The sequence below is a fragment of the Arachis hypogaea genome, chromosome 13 (assembly GCF_003086295.3).
Source record: "Arachis hypogaea cultivar Tifrunner chromosome 13, arahy.Tifrunner.gnm2.J5K5, whole genome shotgun sequence".
NCBI classification, from domain to species: domain Eukaryota; kingdom Viridiplantae; phylum Streptophyta; class Magnoliopsida; order Fabales; family Fabaceae; genus Arachis; species Arachis hypogaea.
In genome coordinates this window covers 51,498,403-51,516,112 of record NC_092048.1, presented here as the reverse complement: position 1 = coordinate 51,516,112, position 17,710 = coordinate 51,498,403, and the positions used below count along the sequence as shown (strand labels likewise).

The 17,710-nt window shown below is 34.0% G+C and overlaps 2 protein-coding genes across 3 annotated transcripts; both read right to left on the bottom strand.

Annotated features, from left to right (window-relative positions):
• Positions 1 to 2,294: 2,294 nt before the first annotated feature.
• LOC112738351 (aldehyde dehydrogenase family 7 member A1) lies at positions 2,295 to 7,804 on the bottom strand. 2 transcript variants are annotated; one of them, XM_025788762.2, is made up of 14 exons: positions 7,225 to 7,804; positions 6,898 to 6,984; positions 6,635 to 6,766; positions 5,826 to 5,898; positions 5,652 to 5,674; positions 5,488 to 5,551; positions 5,350 to 5,395; positions 4,244 to 4,424; positions 3,681 to 3,857; positions 3,432 to 3,596; positions 3,125 to 3,265; positions 2,937 to 3,034; positions 2,651 to 2,800; positions 2,295 to 2,554 (listed from the first exon to the last, which is right to left on the bottom strand). In XM_025788762.2, exons 1-14 carry the CDS (start codon positions 7,357 to 7,359, stop codon positions 2,500 to 2,502), a joined length of 1,527 nt encoding a protein of 508 aa, XP_025644547.1. In that variant the 5' UTR covers positions 7,360 to 7,804; the 3' UTR covers positions 2,295 to 2,499. The 2 variants fall into 2 exon arrangements, with proteins under 2 accessions (XP_025644547.1, XP_072068061.1); XM_072211960.1 differs by having other exon boundaries at positions 3,125 to 3,261; positions 3,428 to 3,596; positions 7,225 to 7,723.
• A 7,700-nt stretch (positions 7,805 to 15,504) lies between these two features.
• Positions 15,505 to 17,498, bottom strand: LOC112738350 (protein LURP-one-related 6). The gene is made up of 3 exons (XM_025788761.3): positions 17,155 to 17,498; positions 16,232 to 16,477; positions 15,505 to 15,908 (listed from the first exon to the last, which is right to left on the bottom strand). Exons 1-3 carry the CDS (start codon positions 17,386 to 17,388, stop codon positions 15,765 to 15,767), a joined length of 624 nt encoding a protein of 207 aa, XP_025644546.1. The 5' UTR covers positions 17,389 to 17,498; the 3' UTR covers positions 15,505 to 15,764.
• Positions 17,499 to 17,710: the final 212 nt, after the last annotated feature.

Sequence of the window (17,710 nt, the reverse complement as noted above, 5' to 3'; positions counted from 1 at the left end):
TTTATTAGTTAATTGCCTTGATTATTTTTAGTTTAATTTAATTACTTCATGGTATAGTTATCATTTTAATTATTGCCCTTTATCTCATGTTTGTTTAGTTAATTCTTTACGCGCTCATTGATTCTAATTTATTACAATTTAGTTATTAATTGTTCTTTTAATTTCTAGTCAATTTAAATTTTTATTATTGCAATCAAACCTCTAATTCTCATAGCCAATGATTATGCATTCTATTATAAGTCCAAGAAAAAATGAATTATTTATTTAAATTGTGATATTTTTAAACTAAATTTTGAGATTGTTAATTATTGGTTTAGAGTGACAACGAATCTTGAGTTTTTTAACTTATGAAATTCTAAACCTGTTCACTCATCTGAGACCGATACGTTTTCCTTCTCATCATGGGTCTCCTTGCTATTAATTTCACCGTTCACTATAGTTTTCTTGATTCGGTCGTATTGAAAATCTAATTGCTTTTCTTAAATAACTTCTTATGTATTTCTATCATCCAAAAAGCATTTTGTTGAGCTTAAGTCTTCTGTATAATTCCACATCACAATGCACTAGCAACTGATCTTCATATAGTGCACCCACCCTATTGGAACATTCTTTCTCTAGACCTTGCACTTGGCTCTTTATCACATCTACTGTCAGCTTCCCTTTCTTTAATTTGTATTTATGCTCATAGTTATAAATTCCTCCTCATAGCATGTTTTCTTAACAAAGATATTAAGCTTTTTTTTCCGATTCATCTCTAATAGAACCATATCGAGAATCAGTGGCATCCATGTTGTGTCAACCAAAGCTCTGGCCTAGTTGAAATTATCCTTCAAGATCGACTTTCTATGTAGCTTTAAAACGGTTTCCTAGACTGCAACTATTCTCTGGAAGTTTTTTTCATGGATGGCATATCAATGATCTCCACCGAGACTTTTCTTGTTCTATTAACTTCTTGTTCAGACCACCTTCTTATCTCTCCAAAATAGTTCAACAAGAATGACGAATGTAATGCTTCTTCCAAATGTGAGGATCATTTTCAAAGGTCCCAAACATTAGTGTGTCAATATTTAGAGACACAGGACCATCTCCTCAGCTTCCAACGGTATAACTGTTCCCCCCCCCCCCCCTGTTGACCCTTTTTTTTTAGACAAGACGACGTCTATAAATTAATTTTTAAAAGTTTATTTTTTCAAAATTAAATAAAAAATTACTTTTAATAAACACAAATAATAATTATTATATTTGGTAAAATAATTTAAAATATCATAATAGATACAAATAAATTTAAATATATATTGATATATGAAATTATATTATATTTTTTAATTTTGATAAACATAAACTAATTTTAAAAACATCTTCTAATTGTTTACAAAATAACTTCTGACTTTAAACTGATACAAGATAATTTTTTAATTTATTTATCAAATAAAAAAGAGGTGTTAAACCTAATTCTGGCACGTGTTCCCCCAAAGAAAACTAGCAATTCGATCCCATTAAGTGACACTTTTTGGTAGCATTACGAATGTCGTTCCCTATTTTTGTTTGCTTACTAGTGTCTAAGAAAGTGAACAGGAAATAAACGTGTGATCCATTATCAAGGTTTCTTTTACGTGATATCTGTGACCCCATATTGGAAAAAAAATGATAAATTAAACCAAGATACGGGGTAGTTATCACAATCATCATAACAGACAAGAATTTCATCATTATTGTTCCTTTGCTCTTATTTCTTTGGCTTTTTATCTTAATAATAGAGATCTAGGCATGTTACTTGGTTAGGGATGCATTGATGTCATGACATAACCTAGAACTAAGGATTAGGGGACTGCTCACTCGTACTAGCGATGTGTAGATATAATATAGTCTTATTTGATCCATAAATATTTAAGTACGGATCATTCTTCTGTGTTCAAGAAATGCATTTACACTCTCTAAAGTTTAAACACTACAATAATACTTGCATATAACTATCAAAACCTTTACACTAGTACAAAGAGTTAAACTTGCATCTTTGTAAGATACAAGATCCTTCTTTACTGTGTCAGCATATTTAGATATAAAATAATCTAGATATGCTCATGAAGAATTTGTATTTTCCTTGTTTATTATCACATTCTTTAATCTTTATAGCTCCTTAAACAATTCACCGGTGAAAGAGGCTAGAATAATGTGCCTAAGTTAGAACTTATGGTAGTGTTAAGGTTCTTGAACCGAGAGAAAATGACAGAGACAATCAAAGTAGGACAAGTGCATCTAGAGTACCAAACATAATAAGAAAAGAAGAGCCACAATTGAAGCTAAGTTTTTATTTTTGCACCTGATTTATTGGATATTTGTTTGTTACATTGAAACTGTCTAGTCAAGGTGCATTCTTTTACAGCATATCTTGCTAAAACAACACTTTGAAGCCATATTAGCCAAATTTCAATTTGGCATATAGATTCTCTCCTCTTGCTGAAAATTGCAGTTAATTACCTCACGTGCAAGGATAGTTTTCTAGCCAAAGTTTATTCCCTGAGCTAATGGGAGTTCACTTCCATAATTGATGGTACTGCCAAAGACACAGAAAAAAGATTTATTATTTACTCTCAACAGAGCTTATCAATCAAGGACCAATGCAACAACTTAAAACTGAACCGAGACTTACCATGTAGAACGGCGCATGTATTGCTTCCAAGAGTCACTTCCTGCTTCACGACCACCGCCGGTCGCCTTTTCCCCACCAAAGGCACCACCAATCTCAGCTCCATTTGTCGGTATGTTTACATTCACTATACCACAATCACTACCTCGTGGCCTGCGTATACATCATGAGCAGCCAGAATACAGTGCTTATCAGATTATAAATCACCCTAAACTTTTACAAAGTTTCAGATGGTACTTGAGCACCTATGCTGTTCAGTAGCAGAGAGTGCGAGTCTATAAGTACTTACCCAATCCACTTGAATATAGCTTCAGGTCGTCTTGTGAAGATTGAACTACTCAGCCCTTGAGGAACAGAATTGTTCAAGATAATTGCTTCTTCTAGAGTCTAAGTAAAAAATTAAGAATTTATGAAGCTCAATTCGAGAATAATTTTATCGGAGTAAACCAAATTAGAAAAATCGAGATAATATGATACCTGAAATTTCATAACATATAGTACTGGACCAAACAATTCCTCTTTAACTACAGGAGCATCTGGAGAAATCTCAACAATTGTCGGTTGTACAAAATTTCCTTCCGAATCTACTATGGACCCACCTGTTAAGATCTTCCCTCCCTGTTAATCAGAGCTTTTAGTAAAACATCACCACACACGAAGAATAAATCACTCACCATATTTGAACAAAATGCAGAAGACTGCATATATTACCAACTATTTAGTCCAAGTACAGATTAATACAACAATATAACGTTTAACATGAAGAGTGTAACATAATACATGCCTGTGATTTTATGGCTGAAATACCATTCTTGAAGTTTTCCACTGAAGAACGAGTATGCAAGGGGCCAACTAGAGTCCCTTTCTCGAGGGGGTCCCCAATTTTTACTTGTTTGTAGACTTCAACAAGTTGATCTAGTACATCTTTGTAAATACTCTCATGCACAAACTGTAGGAGCAAGAGTACAATGCAGCTATATTAGAAACTAAATATATCTCAAAAAAGAGAACACAGCAAGTTTGACTTCAATACCAGTCTACGGCATGTTGTGCAACGCTGACCAGCAGTTCCTACAGCAGCAAACAGAATAGAGCGCACAGCAAGTTTGATGTCTGCATCATCCATGACTATAATTGCATTGTTACCACTTAGCTCAAGCAGGCATTTGCCAAATCTTTCATTAACTATTTTCTGGACCATCAAGCCGACCTGTAGAAGAGAATGAACTATTATCAAAACAGCAACATAAATTGAAGTCTTCCAATCAATCTGAACCAAGTAAATATTTGCACAGATATGAAATGTGTTTTGGAAGGTGATGTGTTCAACATATTTGATTACACAGTGCATGACACATCGAAGTAGTCGCCCTTATGGAGATTATGTAAAGCCCTTTAGGTATCAGATATTTAATTTCTTCATATAAAATAACCACTAATGTAGGCAACTAAATGTGACAACTACACCTTCTAACATAGAGAAGAAGCATATACATACTATCTGATTAGTTTAATTATGTTATCTGTTTAAAACATTATATGTCAGTAGCAAAAAAGAAAGATATACACAATGACCAATTATACAAAAGAAAGTACCTTTGTACTTCCAGTAAATGAGACCAGGGGAATGCGCGTGTCTTTTGCTATTGCCTGACCAATTTCCGCACCTCCACAGAAAGAGGTGAATATTGCACCAGGCAAGTTGTTCTTCTCAAGAACTTCAGCTACTAGCTTTGTCACAGCAATAGTTATCAATGGAGTTGTTGGAGCGCCCTTCCTTGAATGCGTATGGTAATTAGAAAAAGTCATTTTGTTGAAAAGAAAATAAACTCAATTGCCAATTTGAAATACTCCAGAGGAAGAAGCTGACAATACATTACATAAATATCTATTTGCATACAGGATACAGCTCATTTCATCAGCAGTGTCAATAATGAATAATCACATAATCATTATATCTTTATGATGGATTCTTTCCAGGTTATGTAGCACAATCGAGGACAACATAATAATTTTCCTAGCTAATTATGCCAATTTGTCAGTGTGGAAGCATGGTTGTGCTCACATGGTTGTGTATATTATGTGAAAGTTAAGCGTGTGAACAGTTGATAGATGGAGCACCTCAGAAAAATGAACACCTTATGCAACATTTAAAAGGGCGATCCAATGTGCATGACCACCACATGCTGGGTTTGGAGAGTCGATGTAATACAGCCTTTTATCTCTGCAGGTGCAGAGACAGTTTCCAAAATTTGAATCCTTGACATCCATGTCACATGGTATCAACTTTGGTGTTGTATCACAGCATTATTTCAGATAAATTACAACCAAAGGATGGTACATTAAACAAATTGGGTTGAGTAAAGAGGATGCATAGTTGCAGGAAAGCCCAAAAGGCTGTTCCTGTCAATCTCAGGGAAAATGTACACTGAAGTGGGTAAAATACACACATCAAACGCTAATTCATCAGGAATCAAAATTAGCTTTTTAGAGTTAAGAGCTAGTGTTATCAAAGTCAAATAAACTGGTGGAACAAATAAGAATACAAAAATTAATTCCAACCTATTGTGCAAAAGCAAATCAAAATACAGCAAACAAATTGATACACATCATGAAATATAAACAATAACTACCACGGTCTGGCTTACAATGATTAGTTGATTAATCTCAATAAACATCTCAACACAAATATTTATACTTACCAGACAACACAGTTACCACAGACTAATGCAATGCAAGCATTCCACCCTGAGGCACAAAGGAAACGAGCAAGTTTTAACTACAAGGGAAGCATCCAAAACATTCAGATCATAGAAGCTACATGTTGAGAAAAAGCATACCTAGAACAGCACATGGAAAGTTGAAAGCAGTTATCACGCCAACTATTCCCAGTGGGTTCCATGTCTTGTGTAAAAACATGCATAACAACACAGTTAATTATTATACATCACATTACAAATAGAGGAGTCTGTAAAAGATTGTGGTTTAAACTGAAATATCACACCTCAAGCATCATGTGGTCTGGACCTGTAAAGAAACAAGTTGAAAACAATAACTCAAACTGAAAATATTTGGAGATAAACAAGTTTAACTATATATGTCTACTTCTAAGTTTTCACTGCAAACTATTTGTAATAACTATCTAACCAGGGTGATCAGTTAATATTCGCAATCTTACGTTCTGATGGTATAATTTGTCCATTCAATTGCCTGCTTAGCCCAACAGCATAATCACACATGTCGATAATTTCCTGTAATAGATGGTTAAAAGAATTTAAATTGCATCATATGTAAATGCGGCTTACAAATTATAAACATTTCACTTTCTAATCTTGGCTTTTGCAAAGGGTATATGATTCAATTAGCTCTGTGCATAATTTAGAAAAACAAAGCATGATTTCTTTGTTTAGTTAACCAATATACTGGGCATATATTAACTAGATGTTCCCCAAATAAGAATTAAACAACTTCAAAACTGACCAATCTTGACAGAACCAAATATAGGGCATAGGCCAAAATGATGCAGTAACTATTTAACACTTCCAAATTATATGGAATTTTGCAGAAACTGAAACAAATCATAATATTGTGGACATAAACTGTGCCGAGAATCGAATTCATCGATTAAAATCAAAGCTTGACAACATATTTGATCGATAACTGTGATGTTAGATATCTTCAACTCCTCTGGACCGGCCCACATGAAAAATTATTATTTGACAAGACACTGAACCCTCTTACACTTCTAAGAACATTTGCAGCATTAATTACAAGATAACTTATCTATAGGGCACAAAACTCCACCAAAAGCAACAAACATTTTGGTGCCATTGAAGACATTAAAATGCTTTGTTCTAAAACCAGCTGAGTCCTCTTACTATCTATCTCGATTAAGTTGCCATTAAAGAAGATAGGTAACCCAACTCCAAAGCCAGCGAAATCAACAATATCTTAAAGAACATTGAAGAGTAAAGAGATTCATGATACCTGAACCTCCCCGATTCCTTCGGGAAGAATTTTTCCCATCTCAAGAGACACCAATTTACCAAGAGGCTCCAACTTAGCCCTTAATGCTTCACCAATCTGTCTTACAATCTCACCTCTCTTAGGCGCTGGAACCTGGAATATTATAAGTACATTCCAACAGTATATAAATGCAGTACTCGATCAGGCAATCCTACCATGTTACTAAAATACAACTTAAAAGGAGGGAAATTATTAAAGGAAAAGAAAAAAGTTCAAGCACTGACTGTCATCCATATTTTAGCTGCTTCATTGCAAGCATTCAATCCCTCCTCATAATCTTGCAAAGTTGGTTCGGTCACTTGAGCAATAGCCTAATTTCAAACACACAGTAAACTAAATTATATCATATTATGTATACAAATCTATGATAACCAAAAATCCCAAATCATAACAGTATAACGACAATTTTTTGCAAATCAAGGTCAGATGAAGGGATAATTATTAATAATAACAAACTAAAAGCCCTTTTCTATCTGAAATTAAGAAGATTGCTATTCCCTTTCACTATGTGTGACTCCAACAATTCATCAAACGTGCAAAAAGGAAAGTACCTGATTGTTAGAAGGATTAAGAGAAGTGGTTGAAGAACCGTTGGCCTTCCATTGGCCGTTAATGTAAGAGCCAATATTGTTGGAAGCCAAACCGATCTCCTTAAAGAACCCCAACCCTTTGTCCTCCGAACCCATTCTTTCCCAGAAAACCGATCGAATAGAGAGAAAAGTAACTAAACCGTGCGATTAAGATGAAGCTGGGAAGCAGGAGCCAGAAAAGATTGCTTAATAATAACGAGTGGGTCAGTAGATATGGTTCTGAGAAAGTTGGAAGTGTGCGTAGTGAGTGAGTCCTATTAGTGAAGAGTCGAAGTCAGAGTGAGAGAGAGAGAGAGAGAGAGCAGTTTTGCTTTGAGATTACAATTGAGAGTTTGCGTGGGACGTCACGGAAAGATTTCTCATGGTTTTGTCGTGTTGTGGGATGTCACATACAGATTAAGGTTTAGATGGGGATGGGAATGGGAATGGGATGGATGGATAAGGCCACTGTTTAATAACATGCACATGCTTACACGTCGGTTAGAGAAGAAAGTAGCCAAACATGGGAGGGTGGAGTTGCGTAGGACAATAGAATCGCTACAAACTACAAAGTTCTCTTTTTCCATAAGGCTATGTTTCATTGGATGGGAAGAAATAAAATTTGAATAAATTTTTTATTTTTTTAGATATATTTAAATAAAAAAATATTATAAAAAATAATTATTTTTATTATAAACTATATTAAAAAAATAAAAGGATCATATTAATTATTAAAAATATAGAAAGAAAATAATTTTTTTTCAACATTGAAAAAAATAAAATTTTCACCAATTTTTTTATTTTTTTAAAATTTTTTTTCTTAACCAAATAATGAAAAATTATAATTTTTTTATTTTTTTCTCCCTTTTTTTATTTTCTCTTCAAACAAATATAGTCTAACTTTCAATTCCAAGTAAACGCTACATACTACGTATATATTAAAATCAATCACCAAAATCAATCATTAATATAAAATACATATTAAACATAAAATAATGTTTGTTAATTAGATTATTAATTACTTTAGTAAATAATGTTTTTATTTTAATTAATGAAGCGAGGAGATGTTTATTAACTTAGTAATTATTAACGTAAAAGGTTTTATTTAAATAAATTCAGTTAGTACATATTTATAAATTTCTGTTAAATAAATGTAGACAATAGTTAACTCAATTTGTATGTCAATGCACATTGGAACTTTATTTTTCCAATTGTGATTATTTATTTTGTGTTAGAGGCCTCGCCTACTTCTTCCTCGACGAGTGAGTCACACATTTGCACCACCAGACGCCATCATCCCATATTTGAGGGAGGCTGGTTTCGGCGACACAGTGCCTGTCAGGGACTTCGTCTTTGACAACTCTCTGATCACAGCATTCATGGAGCAATGGCAGCCATCAGCCATTGGGAGAAACGATTTCTAGCTGCCAGTTGTGCCTGTGCCTCCCTGCCCTTCATGACGAACAACTTCTGCAGTTTCTCGTAAGTGTATCGCACGATGGCAAAAATCGGCAAGTACCGTGTACCCTTAAGCACTGCATTGATGCACTCCAAGAGATTCGTTGTCATGTGACCAAACCGGCAAGCAGTGTTGTAGCCATATTTTTTTGTTGAACCTACCAGCCCAGTCCGCCATCTCTTGCGACAGACCTCTCAAGGCATCTATGTACCACTCGTACCCAGCCTTACTTGGACTATAACTAGCGTTTATAATGTATCGCTTCCCCTCTCCGGACTTGAAAGGAGACATGAAGTTTGCGGCCATGTGTCTCACACAATAAGCATGGAATGCCCTGGAAGGATGCCAACCACTATCATCGGCCCTCAGTACAACCTTGATCACCTGGGATCTATCAGATATAATCAACAGGCCTTCCAGTGGGGTGACATGTCATCTCAAATTAGTCGAAAAGAAAGAGCATGACTCCGTACTCTCAAACTCTACAATTGCAAAAGCAATAGGAAGGATATTGCTGTTGCCATCTTGTGCCACTGCAATAAGGCAACACACCACCATATTTACCATACAAATACGTGCCATCGACAAAAACAAATAGTTTGCAATGCTTGAAAGCCTCAACACAAGACGGGAAGACCCAGAATACTTTGTCGAACATGTTAAAGTCGCGGACCATAAGGTGCCGATCATAGTAAGGTAAGGTCCTGAGCTCACATATTGTTCCAGGACAACAACTTTGTAGTACTTGTAGCAGCTTCGACACCTTGTTGTATGACTCCTCCCAGTCCCCGTATATCTGTGCAATTGCCTTTTACTTCGCCATCCAGACCTTTCTATACGAGGGTTCGAAGTGATAGCTTTGCCGAACTGCACCCTGTAGGGCAGGGATGTTGACGGATGGGTTGGACTGTATCAACGGCAGGATGACATTGCAAATGAGATTACTGTCCAACTGTCGATGGTCTTGGGACATGGTGGGTGCTAAACACGTATGCGCTCCACCAACCTTCCAAACCTCCCTAACAAAATAAAACATTCATGGTTAGAAACTACACTAGATATAACAATCATAAATGAGTAAAAATGCCACAATTAAACTTGACATCACCAATATCCAAAATTCTGTCAGAGAGCTACATGGAGACTGCAGGGACATCCAGTTGCAGATTGGTGACAATGAACATTTAATTGGTCCAATTCAACAACTTGGTATTCAACACTTCTGCGAATGCTGTAGTTCTTCACACCCTGCATTACTGTATCTCTGCTTTTAAATATGTGGCCGACCCGAAACGCCACCCCACCGTCTAGATTGTAATCGTCTTTTCCGGTGTTGGAAAATGGAGATTTCTCATGTATCGCGTCCAGATCCAATGCATGATAGTAACTTGGTACATCTCATAGCACTGGAATCAGGTGGGGGGAGGCAAAATATAGCGCACCGCTGCCTCAGCCGGCATCTTTGGTACAAATTCCTCCTCCTCATCATCTTCAGAAGACCCACTATCATTGCAATCCGCAACATACTCCTTGTTGGAGTCTTCATCATCCATGTCCATGTCTTCCACTGGGCTAGCAACATTAATCTGTAGTGGTGCGAGAGGTGGGTCATCCTGCATAAAGGTCGAGTGGACGGATCCACCGCCACCAACATCACCGACCTCGGCGGAAAGCTCCATGACTTGTTCCGCCATAATTCTCTCATGGATGTCAAACATGAGGTACACATGCTCGTCATCATGGAGTCGAAACAGACGAAACTGAAAAATTTCGTTTTCCAACGGTGCTAGCAATCTATACCCCACCCTTTCGATCTCTTTTCTTCCTAAATCACCAAGGTTACTCAATATCAGACTCTTCAACTCCTACAACATACTTACTCGCCGAATGCGCAACAGTAACGGATTATCACACTCAAATATCACCCCATTGTCACAGTTTCTTATACGACAATTGGGATACATACAGACAACCACATATCTGTTACTACTGGACATTTTTGCCTATTTTTTAGAAGAAAAACAGAAGAGAAGAGGATATGAAATGTATGTAGAGAGTATCAAGTGTTGCACATTCTTTTATAGCTGGTGAAAAATTATCTTGTTGTATCTCGTTTACACGCTAAACGTTATAATTTATCACGTGTCTCGTTTACACTTTAAACAAAATATACACGTGTCGCTCGCTCTGTTTTATGTTGTTTATAGTGTAAACAAGACAAGACATGCTATGTATTTTTGTAATTATTTTTAAAATTATTTATTTTAATAAATAAAATATTTTTATTTATTTAAAAAAATCCTACATCAGTATTTATATAGAACAATTAAATGGTTAGATAAATAACAAATTAACTAATAGTTAGGCCAGCTAGACATAACAAATTAGGCGTGTATAATAAATTGCTAACAACATGTACTTGTAGTATTTAGGTTTTATTTTCGTTCATGCTCTGCTACATTATATTCTGTTACAGGTTAACTCATTTATTTCTTTGTGCACCAAAACAATAATATTTTTTGTTGAATGTACAAGGGGCTACTCTGTCCCATTAAGCTGTTTAGATACATGTTGAAAGATAACTGCACACATAGAATTATACTATTAATAATTTACCAAAATACTAACAGAATTTTTATTATTTAACAGATAGACAAGGGTCGAAGAGTAATTTTATTATTGTTACGGGGTACTAAGAGCCCGTTTGGGAAGTAGCAGAAGCTACTTTTTTTTTTACTTTTGGATTATGAAAAGTCATAATCTGCGTGTTTGGCACCATCTTAAAAAAAGCTTTTAACTTCCCGAAAAGTTAATTTACAGCTTTTTGAAGAAGTAAAAATATATGACTTCTCGGCTTTTTGATAAGTCATTCTACCACTTTTTTTTTAAATTAATTTCAAAACAAAAAAAAATCTACTCTGTGAAAACTATTGACTCTTCACCACTATTTTCACTCAAGCTCTGCTAGAAGCATTGGCCTTCCACCATCATTCCACCATCATTCTCATGCAATGTTCCAAACCTCACCATCATTTTCACGTAATGATTCATCTGATGAAAGTATTGATCCTCTACCACCATTTTCACTTTCAGACACTATTGCATCTGAAGAACAACCTACTGCATATATTCCTTCTAAGTATTTTTTTATCATTTTATCACTCTATTTTTTATTATTAAATTTGTATTTAACTGTGGTATGAAATTTTAGTTTTAATTTTATTTTTTTCACATGTGATTTTATAGCTTGCTATTATTTTCATAGTTAATTATAGCAAGTTCTTGATCTCAATAAAGGAGAAGGGAGTTCTAATAGGAGTAAAATAAAAAACAACAACAAAATATACATTGACACATTTTATAGTTATTTTTTATTTTCACCTACCATATCATACACAATATTAGTGATTAGATTAGGTAAAATCAACATTCAATATTGAAAAATATTTGTTATTATAGTTATTTTAATATTCATCTTCTTTTGTAAAAAAAAATTTATTTTTTGAGTTATTTATCCAAACACTACAACTTCAAAATAAGTACTTTTATAACTAAAAATCCAAATACAAAATAACTTATTTATAAGCTACTATTAATAAAAGTCATTATGCTTTAAGCTCTTTTTCCAAAAGAACTTATTTAAGTTATTTACCCAAACTGGGCCTAAATCCTTTATTTAGATTCTAAATATTCAGATAAATGGTTAAAGACCATAGTAGAATTTTACTCTTCAATAAAGTGGCACTTAATCATTCGAAACTCTAATTCAAAGTCACAAAATAAAACATTCGAAATCAATCTATAAACTATAAATATAAGCACGAAAATTGATTAAATAATGGTCACTCACATCTATTATTATTATTATTATTATTATTATTATTATTATTATTATTAAACAAGGTGCACATATCTAATAATACAACAAATTAAATTAGTGTTAGCTTAACACAATTAAAAATAGAAAAAGTTTCTGTAGCTAACATTTATCATTTCATTATCTCTCTTTCAATACGCTGGGATTGGTGGTTTTTTTGTTTCATCAACACCCAACAACGACCACTAACACCCAGTAATATCTAGCAACACCTAGTAGCCCAATTTTCTTCTGCTTTCCTTCATTCTTTCTCTTTTCTTTTGTATTCCAATCCTCTTCTCATTTTTTATTTTTCATCTCACTTTCTCAACCTCAAAACAGCAAAACTCAGCAACCCAATTTTCTTCTCAAAGTTCATATTTTTAATTAGATTCTGAGAAATACTTGATGCATAAGCATTTGATTTTCAATGGCATCTTAAATTGATACCAACATGCATATGCTTGAGATTACAATTTAAATATTATATCTGCTTAGCCAATAAATCCTCCGCCTCAAGTGACTATGAGAAAATTTTTTACTTTATTCTTTAATAATGTATATTCTCAAAAAAATTTTTAAAATTTTTGTTATTAAAACATCCAAAACGCAAGTAAGAAACATTTGAAAGTGATGCAATTATTTTTTAATAAATTAAAACAGAACTTTCGTGATTCTCATTCTAGAGGTTTTTATTTGATTATTTTCTCCAATTTCAATTGTTTCGAGTAATCATGGTGCTAAATGGATACATGAGACATAATTTTATGTTCTAATTTATATCACACAGAATTATTTAAAATAGATAGTTTTAGAATTTTCTTATTCACATTAAAAAGAACATCCAGAAGTTATTTAAGCATTTTATTTTTAATGACTAATATTTTGTTGACTGAAATTGACCGTATAATTTTTATTTGCCAGCATACAACAACAACAAAGCTTTGTCCCACTAAGTGGGGTCGACTACATGAATCAAACGATGATATTGTGCTCTGTCATGTATCATGTCTACAGAGAGACCGTTTACATGTAGATCTCGTTTGACCACCTCATGGATGGTCTTCTTAGGTCTTTTTCTGCCTTTCGACCTTTGTCCATCTTCCATCTCATCCACCCTCCTAACTGGATGTTCTATCGGTCTTCTTCTCATATGACCAAACCACCTGAGACATGATTCAACCATCTTTTTCACAATGGGTGTTACTCCAACTCTCTCCCTTATATCTTTATTCCTTATTTTATCCAATCGCGTATGACCACTCATCCATCTCAACATCTTCACTCTGCCACACTCAACTTATGTTCGTGCTCCCCTTTAGCCGCCCAACACTCCGTACCATAAAGCATAGCCGGTCTTATAGCGGTGCGATAGAATTTACCTTTAAGTTTTAAAGGCACTTTTTTATCGCATATAAAACCAGATGCACTCCGCCATTTTGACGAACCTGCTTGGATCCTATGATTTACATCCTGTTCAATCTCTCCATTATCCTGTATGATGCACCCAAGATACTTAAAACTTTTAATTTTTCGTAGGATGTTTTCTCCAATCTTCACCTCTATATTAGGGTTTTCCCTTCTCAGACTGAACTTACATTCCATATATTCCGTCTTGCTACGGCTTATGCGCAGACCATACACTTCTAAAGCTTCTCTCCATAACTCCAACTTCTTATTTAGGTCTTCCCTTGACTCTCCCATAAGGACGATATCATCGGCAAAAAGCATGCACCATGGCACAGGTTCTTGGATGTGCTCTATGAGTACTTCCAAGACTAATGTGAAAAGGTATGAACTTAAGGATGATCCCTGGTGTAATCCTATACCAATAGGGAATTCCTCTGTCACACTACCTTGAGTCTTCACACTAGTTGTGACCCCATCATACATGTCTTTAATTGCCCGAATATATGTGATCCTTACTCTCCTCTTTTCTAAAATCTTCCATAAGACCTCCCTTGGTACCCTATCATACGCTTTTTCCAAATCAATAAACACCATATGTAGATTCCCTTTATTACTACGATACATCTCCATCATCCTTCTTAATAGGTATATCGCTTTAGTGGTAGATATGCCTGGCATAAATCCAAATTGATTCTCTGTTGCTTGTGTCTCTTTTCTCAACCTCCGTTCTATTGCCCTTTCCCATAACTTCATAGTATGACTCATAAGCTTGATCCCTCTATAGTTTCCGCAACTTTGTATATCCCCTTATTCTTATAGATAGGTACCAATGTGCTCTTTCTCCACTCATCAGGCATCTTCTTTGACCTTAAAATCTCATTAAAAAGTTAGGTTAACCAGTTGATACCTTTTTCTCCAAGATCCTTTCAAATCTCAATCGGGATATTATCAGGTCCTACTGCCTTGCCATTTTTCATCTGTTTTAGAGCCTCTTTTACCTCGAAGTCTCGAATCCTTCGATAGTAGTCAAAGTTTTGATCTTCTTCCCTTGTGCATAATCAACCAAGGCTCGGAAGAGTCTTCTGTCCCTCATTAAATAACTCGTAGAAGTAGCTCTTCCACCTTTCATTAATCTTTTCCTCTTGAGCCAACACTTCCCCATCCTTATCCTTTATGCACTTAACCTGATCCAAATCTCTCGTTATTCTTTCCCGACTCTTTGCGATTCTATATATACCTTTTTCTCCTTCTTTCGTGCCCAAAGACTAGTAGAGACCCTCATTATTTTTAGTGACTAATATTTTGTTGACTGAAATTGACCGTATAATTTTTATTTGCCAGCATAATTGTTAAAAATAATAAAGAGAGTAATGCTCCAATTTCCTTTTTACAAAGTTATTTGCTAGACTAATCTACGATCTTTTTTATTTTCTATGATATCTCCTAATCCAACATGTCTAGGACTAAATTGTTGCGAATCTGAATTCTATTTAAAGATTTATCGTTGATAATAGATTGCTGCATATACAAAATAAAATTTTAACCGTCAATATTTATTTAAACAGACTAGTAAACTAATTATTAGAACAAATCAAGTTAGTTAGACTAGTCTACTATTAATCTCCTTCCTTCAAACCTCTTCATGCCCATTTAGCGCAGGCTAATCTGGATCTATTTCTTTTATCTGTCACTTTAAAAATCTACTATATTTTGATTAAATTAATAATATTAAAATATATCATATTTTTAAATTGACTGATAAAATAAAAAAAAGAAAAAAAACTTTCAAATACATTGCTAACAGCGAGTAGATTCGCCATAAATGTAGTCAAGGATGGCAATGACACCGAAAACAAAAGCTTGATCAATCCCAGGTTGCACCACCACATGATACAAGTCCTTACTTGCCATCAATTTCTCCACTTCCTTATTCACCCCAACCTGCGCACAAAAGATTCAACAACTTACTATTTATATATAATTTCACTGATTAAATTTTATTACGGATATTTTAGAGTATTATCACAATATTTTATGGAATGTAACCATCTACCGATACAAAAATGCTGGATCCTAGGATTTTTCTAGAATCATGTATCAACTAAACACAAGAATTTTATTTTCCTGAAAATTGGTTCTTGGAATGCTATTCTCATGAATCTGATTATTAGGAGTTGAAAATGCTGAAACTAAATTGATGTTATCTCATTAAGTTAACAGATAAAAAAGAAAGCAAGCAAAAACTTGTATTACTAATTACTAACCTGTGCAACTACGTTGCCCCTGGTGTCAACAATGCTACAATTCTTGTCAGGGAAATGGCCCCTGATCTCAAAGTCTCTGCCTTTTTTGCTATCAACCCTGGGTTCCGTGGAGATTTTAATTCCATTCTTCTTAACCAAACAAGAATTTGGTTCTTTTAAGCTGAAAACCAGGTCCTGTAATCCCTCATATTCTAGGCTGTATCCTTTCCATTTGTTGTAAATGCTTAGTGCCTCAACCATCCCTCCCTGCACATTTCAAATAAACGTTACCTTTGAGCTTCAGACTATACAATGCAATATAATGTTAGGAAAGACTATATATACATACATATATATAATAAGTAATAAAAGGAGTAAGTTAAGACTATTACGGGTCGGAATCTTAACGAGAATAAAACCAATTTTTTTTTTTTTTTTTTTTATATTTGGATCTTTAAGATTTAATAAAAACTAATCACTAAATAGAAATAGAGCTATAAAATTTTGTCTCTTAACATATCAAAATTACTTTACAACTCATATTAATGAGAAAAGTTGTTATTCAACCTAAATAAAAATTCAGCAAATTTTGGCTAAGAAACATCAAAATATATTAGAATTAAGAAAAATAAATTAAGATGATGATAAAAGACTAAGTCCAGATCAAGAATTATAAACTTTTAAGTATACTCATGAACAGAAATACGGTTTTCACATCAAATATATTTTTTAATGACTAACATGAATGATATTAGGATAAAAGAATTTAAGAATTCTAACATACAAGTGATCAATTCAAATTACAATGATGTAAGGTTATTAATTATTCAAAAATATTATCTGTACACTAAAATTAACTACTATAATTAGTCATTATATATTTTATACTAGTGATTAATTTTAAATTTAGTGTATACCTATCATAGTTATATTAGTCATCATACCTTTCTACGCATGAGAAGCAAAGCATCACCATTGGCATCTCTTAGAAAGAGTTCACCTTTTGTGCCAAGAACACCACAACCATCAACCTTGAAGACAACCCTGTGACTCTGAGAACCACACTCACTCACCACAAACCCTCCTCCATTCACCACATTTGGCCTCCTCCTAACCACAAGCACTGTCTCAGAAGAATAGCAATACAATTTGCTTACTATAGGTACGATATTCGTCATGTGTATATGTGATCATACACTCATTGATATTAATGAATCCCTATGTGATGTGATTAATTAAGAACTACGTACAAACTATGCTTGGCTAGCTCTCGCCCAATGTATGTGTGCGCCAATCACTTTTATACACAAAGCTTTTGGCCTTATTGTTGAATGAAATTAGATATAATATATTAATTAATTAGGAATAGCTTTTAATTTGTTTATGATTTTTAGTGTTAACAAACTTTATATAATACAATTATATATTACTTTAACAATAAAAGTATCTAACTCAATCATCTCCATTATTTTAAGAATTTTATATATAAGTAAAATTATG